Source organism: Nicotiana sylvestris, chromosome 12 (genome assembly GCF_000393655.2).
Source record: "Nicotiana sylvestris chromosome 12, ASM39365v2, whole genome shotgun sequence".
Taxonomy (NCBI): domain Eukaryota; kingdom Viridiplantae; phylum Streptophyta; class Magnoliopsida; order Solanales; family Solanaceae; genus Nicotiana; species Nicotiana sylvestris.
Window position 1 is genome coordinate 108,006,204 of NC_091068.1, and position 12,393 is coordinate 108,018,596.

Below are 12,393 nucleotides of genomic sequence, written 5' to 3' on the forward strand. Positions count from 1 at the left end.
CTTTTGGTGGTCTTGAATTTTACTCTATTGATTGATACGTCATCGCCTCCTCCAATGATTATTTGGATGGTTCGAGCTGGGGAGGGTCGTTTTGGTGGACCCTAATTTTGTTCGCGTCCTCGAGCAAAGTTTGTCCTTTCTCGGCCGCTCAAAAGTTCTTTCAGATATCCTTGGTGAAGCATGTTCACGATTGATAACTAGGGATTCCAACCTATTTTATGCTCTTTTTTGCTTAGGTTTTGGATTAAAAATGTGTACAAATATTCTCGAAAGCTAACTTATTATGCTTGTTTGCAGTGTTTGGTCAAAAAGAGACAAGAAAGTCATAACCAGTTCATAAAGGAGTGAAACCTGCACAAGTTCAAAGTTGAGTCAAAGGCGCTGACAGCGAAGAAATAGAGCAGACGTGGAGGGTCCACCGCTGAGGCGTTCTTAATTACGCTCTCAACGGTAGTAAGGTTCAGAGAGTCACTTTTGGGCTTAACAGTCACCGCTGTCCGCGGTGAAATTATGCGACAGTAGAATCATCGGACACGGCCGCGATCCATATCTCGCCCTTAGCGGAATTTAGAATCAGAGGACTATAGATTGGAGCTCAATTTTAAAAGTGTGGTCCGCGAACATATTTTGCGGCCACGGTTGAAGATAGAGCTGAGGCGGTGGCTTTTCCGCTCCCAGCGGAATCAAATCCAGATCCAGCTTAGAAGAGAAGAATCGCGGTCCGCGCTTGCTTTTGTGCGGCCATGGAAGTCCAAGCGCTGAGGCAACCAGTTTTTCGCCATCAGCGGAATCTCAATATAGGCTTTGTCCGAAAAATTTAGCTGTGTATAAATAAATCTTATTTAGATTTTTAGGGTATCTGTTATTTTATGGAGCACGTGAACAGCCGCTTTTTGCTTTTTAGAGTAATTTTAGAACATCTTTAGCAATTAATCTTAGATTTTACTCTTGTAATTACTTTTTATGGCTTATATTACATCTTCATATTTGATTTCTTCCTTGATTATGAGTAGTTAAACCCATTACCTAGGGTTGTGACCCAACCCTAGTGTGGGTATTTAATGGGTCTTCAATTTTAGGGCTTAAATGTTTATGGGTTAATGATATTTAGCTTGATTCATGCTTTAATCAGGTGCCTCAACCTGGTCTCTGCTTGCTGCGACCGCAGGCGAGTCCATTCAGACTGCTGCTCCCTCTCAAAACTCGACACTGCGTAGCCCTAGCAGACCGGCGGCAGGCCCTTCGGTGGAGACTCCGACTTCTTCTGTATTGCACTTAGTGGATGAGTCATCGCCGAGCAAGGAGGAAGCAGTTTCATTAAAAAGGCGGATAGTAGAAGTTGGTGGTGAGACAGTAGGAAATGAAGAGTTAAGAAGGGGCGATCCCGAGCTGGCCATGGCTGCATCCGAGGGCGGTATAGCTTTAAACATTGATACTATGCCCCCTTTAGAAGATGTAGAAATTGATCCCTTGCCCGAGGTCACCGTGGAAGAAGTGGGGCGATCAGAGGCAGCGGAGGTCATTCCGAGGAGTGATCCGTCGTCGTCAGGGCAAGCCGACGTTCCTTCCTCCGCCAAGAAGAAGGGAAGGCGTGGTTGTAGATGGCTATGAGTATGGTTCCGACATTGACCCCGAAAAGACTCGGATGTTCAATGAGGGGTTTACTTAGGTAGAAGTGAGGACGAAGGGATCTACTCGCACCATAGTCATTTCCTTGGACCGCGACTTGTTGGTGAATACAGAGAGCATAGTTCCTTCTTTGGTTCCTCTCTGCTCTAGCACCGAGAACAGGACTTTGCGGATATTTGATGATGTCGATCTGTCATTAGGCATATCCGGAATGTTGAAGGTAAGTTTGTTGTTCTCTTTTTTTTGTTCATGTACCTTACGTTCTTTCTCTTTCTTTCCTAACTTTTTTTTGCTCTTCATTTTTCATTAGACTCTTATTTTGGAGATTGAGAGTGCTCTCCGAGAAGAGAAGCGGAAGGCTATTTTTAAGATGTATTTGAAGTATCGTGAGTACCGTGCCAAGTACCGTGAGATATGTACCCGATTAGGCGCGGACGGTAATTTCTATTCTCTTAGAGATTAGTTGAGGTAGAAGGACGTTGAACTTGTGAGGGTCATCGACAAATGTAGCGAGCTCGAGAGAGCTCTTAGAATTAAGGAGGACGAGCTTGAGGTGAGCAGGGGGGTTGCGGCTGAGTGTGCCGATCTTCATGCTCAAGTGGCATCCCTGCGGGCTGAACTTGAATAGAGTTCGGCCAGGGCCAATGACTTGAGTGATGAGTTGATTAAAAAGATGGCAAATTTGGGGAAGGTCGAGGAGGCCAGGATGGCGGCTTTGGCAAGGGTGGCGGCGTTGGAGGAGGTCATCCGCGTCCTCAGGTCTGAACAAGCGAGTGAAGTGGAGGCGGCCGTGCTCAGGGAGGCAAGGCTTGATGAGCGGATTGGCGGGCTTGGGAGAGGTTTCGAACTTAAATGATCAGGTCGCCGCCCTTGAGGCCGAAATGGCGTAACTATTGGCTCAACCATCATCCTTTCACACTTCCGCTTATCCTACCGGTGCGCAGGATTCGTATGAGAAGTGGATCCATGTCGAGGCCCAGCTAGACATATTTAGGGACCTCATGGCGGCAGTGAGAGTTACTGAGGTTGAGTTTGAGGGTGCTTGTGCCAAGGCGTGCACAACTCGAGTCGCCTGTGGTTGTGATCCCACCACGCCACGGGCGGACAATGATGAAGATGAGCTTGACGGGATCGAGCAAGGTGCTTGGTATGATGATGCGTAGTCAACCGGTGAGGATGATGGCGAGGATGATGCCGTTGAATGATGCTTTTTGTAATCTTTTGTTTTTACTTTTGAGGCATCTGTTCGGCCCTTGTAAGATACCTTTTTGACTTGGAATGCTACTTTTGTTGTTTATTTCTGAGTCTTCTATTTTTTCCTTGAATGTTCTCGATTGATTGCCTTGATTTAAAAGAACTGTGTTGGTAGGAGTTAGCTCGACCTGATCGAGTCTCTTTGATTAGTTCGAGTGAAGTTAAATGTTGTCGTAATTAATTTGAACGAGGTTAACTGTGAATGAAATTCGAGCTAGGTTGAATGTGAGTTAATTCGAGCGAAGTCGAATGTTACTCTTAATTAATTCGAATGAGGTCGAATGTGAGTTGATTCGAGCGAGGTCGAATGTTACTCTTAATTAATTCGAACGAGGTCGAATGTGAGTGTCTTAATTGGTGCAGTGTTAAACTTGGTGGAGACATAGGCGAACATCATGTGCTTGTATGATTTGCTTACATATATACATTATAGAATTTTACAAATTTTCCGGGCTGGTATTCCAGTCCCAGTCTATCTAGTCTCTTTATTGGTCGGCCTGGAGAAGTATTCGAGGGGTCGAGCAATTAACTAGCTAACTTGTATTATCACCTGCTCGTGCTTAACTTCGAAATGTCCTCGTCGCCTCGTTAAAAACCTCCCCGAGAAAGCCTAATTGGGACAAAACTTAAGTGAGGGAAAAAGAGCACGGCTTGGAGAACATCTTTCCTTAGAAGTTGAAGTACTTGAGGTGGGTGATGTTCCAGTTGTTTAGTTTCCTTCCATTGTTTCTAGTTGGAATGACCCTTTGCTTTCTGCCGCCGTAATTTTGTATGGGCCGTCCCAATTAGTCCATAGCTTTCCTTCCCTTGGATCCTTCCTTGCATGTGTTTTGGCTTTGAGTACGTAGTCCCCAACTTTGAGCGGTCTGATCTTGGCTTTTTTGTTGTAGTATCGCTCTGCCTGTTGTTTCTGGGTGACCATCCTTATGTAAGCCATGTCTCTTCATTCTTCGGCCTCATCAAGGTCTTGCCTTCTGCTTTCGTCGTTTCTCTACCCGCTCTCATATGACTACCTTAGACTTGGTTCTCCGACCTTGACCGGTATTACTGCATCAGTCCGATAGTCTAGTGAGTACGATGTTTCTCCTGTACTTATTTTTGGCGTTGTGTGCTATTCCCATAGCACTTACTGCAACAACTCCGGCCACAGTCCCTTGGCATTTTCGAGCTTCTTCTTTATGATATTCAATATTGACTTGTTGGAGGACTCTGTTTGTCCATTGCCCCGCGGGATGATATGGCGTAGAGAGTATTCTTTTGATATGCTATTTCTCGAAGAACTCGGCGATCTTTTTCCCAATGAATTGAGGCCCGTTGTCACAACTAATTTCTTTGGGGAGGCCAAAATGGCACAGGATATTCCTCCGTATAAAGGCGATCACTTCTTGCTCGCGAATTTGGGAGAATGCGCCTGCTTCTACCTACTTGGAAAAATAATCAGTTAAAACTAAAAGAAATCGTACATTACCTCATCCTACTAGGAGGGGTTCGATGATGTCCATCCCCCATTTCATGAAAGGCCAAGGCGAGGTGACTGAGTGGAGGTGCTCGCCCGCTTGGTGGATCATGGGGGCGTATCTTTGGCATCATTCGCATTTTGACGAAGTTGACGACCTCTTTATTCATTGTAGGACAGTAGTAGCGTGCTCGTATGAGGCATCTGACTAGGGATCGATTGTCGGTATGAGCTCCGCAGTGACCTTTGTGGAATTCCTCCAGAATGCGTCGTGTCTGGTTTGGGCGTAAGCATTTCGCTGAGGGGGCCATACGTTCTTTTGTACAGGTCGTTGTTGATGATGTTGTACCTGGCCACCTGCAATCAAAGCTTTTTGGCTTCTTTTTTATCGTTTGGAAGAACACCGTCTTGCAAATATGTGACAATACGATTGTGCCAGTCCCAAGTTAGGTTTATAGTTCGTACCTCGATTTGATCGATCTACGAGTGGAGTAGAGTGACCACGGTCCCTTCTACGGTTATGCTTTTAGTGGCCACTGCCAGTTTGGCAAGGCTATCTGCTTCGATATTTTGTGCTCGAGGGATTTGGTCGAGCTGGCATTCGTCGAACTCGGATAACAGCTTGCAGATCTCGACCTGGTATATTTGTAGTCTGTGTTCCTTGATTTGGAAGGTCTCTATGACTTGATTAACGACGAGCTGAGCATTGCAGCGTAGGATGACTCGCTTCGCTCCGTCCTTGAGTGCTAACTTTAGTCCTACAATCACGGCCTCATAATCGGCTTCGTTGTTAGTCATATCTGGGCATCTTATGGACTGACGAATTACTTCGCCCGTTGGGACCTCGAGCACGATTCCCAATCCTGATCCCGGCGCGTTAGAGGCGCCATCAGTATACAAAACCCATAGGTCGTGTATTCTGGGGGAAGTACGTGTGTCTTCCCTTTTTACTTCAGGCATTATTTTTGTGTTGAAGTCGGTGACGAAGTCGGCGAGCACTTGCGACTTTATCACCGTTTGCGGTTGATAGGTTATATCATGTTTGCTCAATTCTATGGCCCATTTAGCTAATCTTCTTGACAGTTTGGGTTTGTGCAGAATACTCCTTAGGGGAAAGGTCGTGACCACCGAGATGGGGTGACACTAGAAATAAGGTCTAAGCTTCCATGAAGCTACGACCAAAGCCAGGGCTAACTTCTCGAGTTGTGGGGTACCTCGTTTCAGCGTCAACTAAAGTTTTGCTAATATAGTAGATGAGAGATTGTGTACCTTTGTTTTCTCGGACTAGGACCGCACTCACGGCCACATCGGATATAGTCAGGTAAATGAGGAGACGTTCCCCAAGTTTCGCCTAGCAAGCAGTGGGGGTGAAGATAAGTATGCCATTAATTTTTTCAAGGCTTCTACGCACTCGGAGTTCCATTGGAGTCCATTGTCTTTCTTGAGTACGCCGAAAAATTTAAGGCATCTGTCGAAAGACCGTGAGATGAATCTCGACAGGGCGGCTATGCAGCCGGTCAGCTTATGTACTTCTTTCTTACTAGTTAAGTTCTCCGGTATTCCTTTTATAGCTTTGATTTGGTTGGGGTTGACCTCGATGACTCGTTGTGATACCAAGAAGCCGAGGAACTTTCCCGAGGTTACGCCGAAGGCACACTTTTCGGTGTTCAATTTCATACCGTATAACCTGAGTATGTCGAAGGCCTCTTTCAAGTGGTCGATATGATCCTCTTTCCTTTTTGACTTGACCAACATGTTGTCAATGTAGACTTCCATAGTTTTGCAGATCTAGTCATTGAACATTTTTGTAACCAACCTCTTATACGTCCCCTCTTAATTTTTCAGTCCGAAAGGCACACTCCATAGCAGTACGTCCCCTAGTGAGTGATGAAAGTGGTATTTTCTTGATCTTCCTCCTCCACAAGGATCTGGTTATAGCCCGAGTAGGCGTCTAAGAAGATTAATAGCTCATGTCTGGTCGTTGCGTCAATGAGTTGGTCAATATGGGGTAGTGGGAATCAGTCTTTCGGGTGGGCTTTGTTCAGATCTGTGAAGTCTACGCACATCCGCCATTTCCCATTCTTCTTTTTCACCACGACCACGTTGGCAACCCATTGGGGGTACTTTAATTCTCTGATAGAGCCATTTTCCAGCATTTTTTCAACTTCCTCGCGGACCGCGTCATTTATTGCGGAATTGAATTTCTGCCTAACTTTCCGTACTGGGGGTAAAATGGGTCGACGTTCAACTTGTGTGTCGCTATCTCTTTCGGGATGCCCGACATATCTACCTGGGAAAAGGCAAACAAGTCTGCATTACTAGCTAAAAATTGATTGAATTTACCTGGTTCTTGAAGTTTGTGACCGATGTAGGTTTTTTTGCTGTGGTCATCTTTGTCGAGTTGTACGAGGTCGAGATCCTCTACGGTGACCCTGTGGCCTCTATGATTTTGGGGTCCTTGGTGACATCTTTCCCTTCGTCGCCACCCGACCCTGACCCAGTTAATTGTAATGCCTTCTCGGCTTTGCCCTTCAATTGTTGGGTATACGTACAGTCTTGGGCGATGTGATAGCATTCTTGGGTAGTGCGTTGCTCTCCTCGGACGCTGAATACCCCCTAAGGGTGGGAAATTTTATGACTTGATATAAGTTGGAGGGGATGGCTTTCATGGTGTATATCCAAGGCTGACCTATGATGGCGTTGTACGTCGTATCCTGGTCCATAATGTGGATCGTGGTCTCCAAAGTGATGCCGCCGGCCAGGACGAATAGTGCGATTTCTCCAGACGTCTGCTCAACTGCATTGTTAAAACCCGTCAGTGTGATGCAACGTGGCACTATACTGTCCTCGAGCTTTATTTGTGCGAAAACTCGAGGGTGGATAATGCACTCCCCGCTCCTATCATCGACCATTATACATATTACATCAGTATCTAAGATGCGTAAAGTAATAACAAGGGCATCATAGTGAGGAAAGACCAAACTGTGGGTATCCGACTCATCGAAGATGATACTGTCTTTGAGTTTGTCATACCGTTCATGAGTGATCGATTGTTTCAGCTTGTGGGTAGTCGTGAATTTTACTCTTTTGATTGATGCGTCATCGCCTCCTCCAATGATTATTTGGATGGTTCGAGCTGGGGAGGGTCGTTTTGGTGGACCCTAATTTTGTTCGCGTCCTCGAGCAAAGTTTGTCCTTTCTCGGCCGCTCAAAAGTTCTTTCAGATATCCTTGGTGAAGCATGTTCACGATTGATAACTAGGGATTCCAACCTATTTTATGCTCTTTTTTGCTTAGGTTTTGGATTAAAAATGTGTACAAATATTCTCGAAAGCTAACTTATTATGCTTGTTTGCAGTGTTTGGTCAAAAAGAGACAAGAAAGTCATAACCAGTTCATAAAGGAGTGAAACCTGCACAAGTTCAAAGTTGAGTCAAAGGCGCTGACAGCGAAGAAATAGAGCAGACGTGGAGGGTCCACCGCTGAGGCGTTCTTAATTACGCTCTCAACGGTAGTAAGGTTCAGAGAGTCACTTTTGGGCTTAACAGTCACCGTTGTCCGCGGTGAAATTATGCGACAGTAGAATCATCGGACACGGCCGCGATCCATATCTCGCCCTTAGCGGAATTTAGAATCAGAGGACTATAGATTGGAGCTCAATTTTAAAAGTGTGGTCCGCGAACATATTTTGCGGCCACGGTTGAAGATAGAGCTGAGGCGGTGGCTTTTCCGCTCCCAGCGGAATCAAATCCAGATCCAGCTTAGAAGAGAAGAATCGCGGTCTGCGCTTGCTTTTGCGCGGCGGTGGAAGTCCAAGCGCTAAGGCAACCAGTTTTTCGCCGTCAGCGGAATCTCCATAGGGGATTTTGTCCGAAAAATTTAGCTATGTATAAATAGTTCTTTTTTAGATTTTTAGGGTATCTGTTATTTTGTGGAGCACGTGAACAGCCGCTTTTTGCATTTTAGAGTAATTTTAGAACATCTTTAGCAATTAATCTTAGATTTTACTCTTGTAATTACTTTTTATGGCTTATATTACATCTTCATATTTGATTTATTCCTTGATTATGAGTAGTTAAACCCATTACCTAGGGTTGTGACCCAACCCTAGTGTGGGTATTTAATGGGTCTTCAATTTTAGGGCTTAAATGTTTATGGGTTAATGATATTTAGCTTGATTCATGCTTTAATCAGGATTGAATTAGTGGTTGCAAACACTAATTTGTGCCTTTTTGACTTAGGTTCTTCTTGAGAAAGAGAGACTAAGTCTAGGAAATTCATGTTGGGTGCATTCAAGAGATTGATAGCCCAATTAAAGGGTTAAACCTAGAGATAGTAATACCTTACTTGAGCCAATTTTGCTTGCATTGTTTGAACACCCAATTGGGCTTGAGAAAGCCAATTAGGGAAAGTCGCTCAAACTACCGAGAGGTATAGAGTGAGTAATTATGTGCAATGGCTATATCATGATCCCAATTATAACAAACCTGCCCTAAGTTTTAGACCCCATTAGATACTCATCTAGGTGTAAGTCACTTCCTTAGTGCCTTTTTACCAATTGAGAAAACCCTTACAAAATACTTAGCTTATTTTCATTCTTCGTGTGTTAAAAGTAGAATAGTAACCAAAACAAAGCATGATTGGAAGTGCAATCAAGAACATCGCACATAGCTAGATTAGATAGAAATCCAATTCCAAACTAATATTAGCTCTCTGTGCAAATCGATCCGACCCCTCGGGTAAAAGCTGCATCAACCACTCTTGCCATTCTATAGTGGTATAGGGTTGAAACCGATCACTTCTTGGCACCGTTATCGGGGAGCTAAACGGTTTTGGCTATCTATCTAACTAGTTTTGTATCTTGTTTTTCTTTCCTTCTGTTTTACTAACTTGTGTGAGTTAATCGATTTAGGTACAAAATGGCAAACAATGATCTTCTCGAAAATGTTATCCCGAGGGAGGAGTTAGATGATATTGGTGAAGATGAGGTGCCTCTAGTACCTCAAGGTTAAAGAAGAGGCTGACAGGCCAATGAAAATGTTCCAGACCCTCCCCTAGTCCCTCCGAGAGTCGCTCTATGGGTGCTTCCAAATGAAGGAGATACGCAAGTGCAATTGTCCCACCCCGGATCCGGGCGGGTAATTTTCCAAATTACAAATGTGATGTTGACTTTATTGGAGCAACGAGGGTACTTCACAGGTGCTCCCCATTAAAATGCATATAAACATCTTAAAGGATTTGTGGATACCTATTGGGGAAGCAAACAGACAAATGTGTCGGAGGATGCTTTGAGATTGAGATTGTTCCCTTTTTCACTTAGAGGGAAAGCTTTGGACTGGCTCGAAAGACTTCCCAACCATTCCATCACTATGTAGGATGAGTTGGCCGACAAGTTTATATCTACGTTTTTCTCGCCGGGGCATGTGGCGACATTGAGAGATGAGATCCTGGCCTTCAAACAGGAACCTGCTGAACCACTTCATAAGATCTGGGAAAGGTATAGAACGATGGTGAAATAATATCCGAACAATGATCCAGCAAACATTCTACCATGGCATTAACACGACCAATTAGTGTGTAGTGAACCAGGTAGCAGGGGGAAACTTTATAAACACACCTTATGCTGAGGCGTGTGAGATTTTGGATGAGATGACAGATACTTCCCCGGCTTGAAAAAGTTGAGCTAATGTGCCACAAGGTGATCCCACTGCCATTTACCAGTATAAAGAGCTCCACGACCATGGCCAAGCAATAGCAGAGTTAACTACAATAATGAAGTAGTTGGCAAAAGCTCAATTGCAACAAGTTCAAGCGCAAGTGAATGCCATGGAAGGGGTAAACATGTTGGTCAACAAGAGGAGACATTCTGGTCAACAACTGCAAAGCAATAAAGATTAACTTGAGCAAGGTAGCAGTGGTTACAAGTAAGATAATGGTTATTCTGAGCAAAGTGAAGAGGTTTTGTATGCCAACAACTATCAAGGACAACACGGTAATGCTCCAAATCAATAATGGAGATCGCAAGGGAATAATTAGAATTGGGGAAACCAAGGCATTGGAACAATAACAACAACAATTCCAACAATTGGGGGAACAACAATTAGAACTGGGGCAACAACCATGGAGGTTAGAATAATGGTAATCAAGGTAATCGGGGGCCGGGTTTTCAAAGGTATCCAATGTTTTAACAACCTAACAATCCCCCTCCTTTTTCGTCCCGAGGTCCAAGTTCGTCAAACAATGAGATGGTAAGGATTGAGTCGATAACAAATGATGAAAAAGAACGTCGACTCTGATTCCCAATTGGCGTCCCATAATACTTCTATTCGCAATCTAGAGGTCCAACTTGGCCAGATTTCGCAATCTTTGAACACTCGCCATAAGGAGGCACTACCTAGTGATACGGTAGTAAACCCGACGGGTGGAAACAATATCGGCCATGTAATGGCGGTGACCACTATGAGAGGTAGAGGTGGTGAAGCAAGTACCTCCAAGCAACATAGAATTGTGAGTGATGATGTTGAAGTGCAAAATGTTGATGATCCTATAGTTGTTGAGCAAGTGAGTGAAGAGAAGTTGGATGGTGAGGTGAGAATTAATATTCAGGATACTGAGGAGGAGACTCAAAATGACGTGAACCCGTCTAGGGAACACGTGATAGACATGCCGGAAATGGTTATGCCTAAAGCCAAGGCTCCTTTGCCAAGGCCTCCTCCACCTTACCCGTAAAGACTTGCAAAGCAGAAAAGTGAAAATCATTTCAAGAAGTTTATTGAGATGATGAAAAGTTTGTCGATCAATGTTCCCCTAGTGGAATCTCTTGAGCAAATGCCGAGATACGCCAATTTTATGAAAGACTTGGTAACTAAAAAGAGACCTATGGATTGTGAGACCATCAATATGACTCATCAAGTGAGTGATATTGTGCACTCGATGGCTCCAAAGCTTGAAGATCCCGGCGCATTTACCATTCCATGTACCATTGGGAGTGCGAATTTTGCAAAGGCATTGTGTAATTTGGGAGCTAGTATAAATTTGATGCCTTACTTTGTATTCAAAATTTTGGGTATTTGTCAATCGAGAGCTACTTTAATGAGATTGCAAATGGCCGATAGAACAATGAAGAGGCCGCTTGATATTATTGATGATGTTCTTGTCCAGGTGGACAAGTTTATTTTGCCTGCTAGTTTTGTGATTTTGGACTGCGAAGTCAACTATGAGGTGCCGATAATATTGGGAAGACCTTTCCTTTCAACAGGGAAGGCATTGGTTGATGTGGAAGCAATGGAGATCACCTTCTGGGTGGGTGACGAAAAAGTTATCTTCCATGTGTGCAAATCAATAAGGCAGCCGAATAGTACTGAGGTTTGTTCTTTTGTGGATCTAGTAACAGAGGTGATAGTTGATGATACGAGTGTCATGATCAATGTGGAGGATCCTTTGGAAGTGGTATTGTTGAACCATGATGTGACCAGGGATGAAGATAGGGTAGAGTGTGTCAATGCTTTGCACGGAATGGGTTCTTACTCCTATAAGCCCCGTAAACTCTCCTTGGATCTTGAGAACAGATAAAGTAAATATTTTATGCTAAAATGGGTGAAATTTCGGGGAGGGTCAAAAATCACATGTCTATAGGAGGTTCCTCGATGGAGATTTCAATTAGTTTTGACTCTTTTACTTTATTTTATCAAAAAACAAAAATTACTAAAATATTTCTTCTTTTTAGTTGTTGTTAGTTTATATACCTTTCGTAAAACTAAAAAAAAATTACAAAAAATAGTACCTTGTTTTTATTTTAATATGAAATTTGAAAATACCAAAAAAAAAGGTTTGTTTTAACGATTAGTCTTATCTTAATAGTTATTTTACTTAAGTAGGATTAATTGGTAAATGAGGTCGTATTTTAGTCTTGTTCACGGAGAAAAAATAAAATTTGGGCTCAAACAACCCATTTTTAAGCCTAATTTTCCGACCTAGCCCATAATTCTCAAGCCCATAATTCTTAGGCTCATACCTCTTAACCTAAAAAAACCCTACAAAACTAACCTAAACCCC

At 43.7% G+C, this 12,393-nt stretch overlaps 1 protein-coding gene across 1 annotated transcript; it reads left to right on the forward strand.

Moving 5' to 3' along the window:
- The first annotated feature begins 11,442 nt into the window (after window positions 1–11,442).
- Window positions 11,443–11,910, forward strand: LOC138883515 (uncharacterized). The gene has a single exon (XM_070164207.1). The coding sequence runs from the start codon at window positions 11,443–11,445 to the stop codon at window positions 11,908–11,910; it is 468 nt and encodes a 155-aa protein (XP_070020308.1).
- The last annotated feature ends 483 nt before the right edge of the window (window positions 11,911–12,393 follow it).

What these genes read in the sequence shown, in the direction of transcription:
- LOC138883515 (XM_070164207.1), top strand. Translation starts at nt 11,443, where the DNA reads ATGGCCGATAGAACAATGAAGAGGCCGCTTGATATTATTGATGATGTT.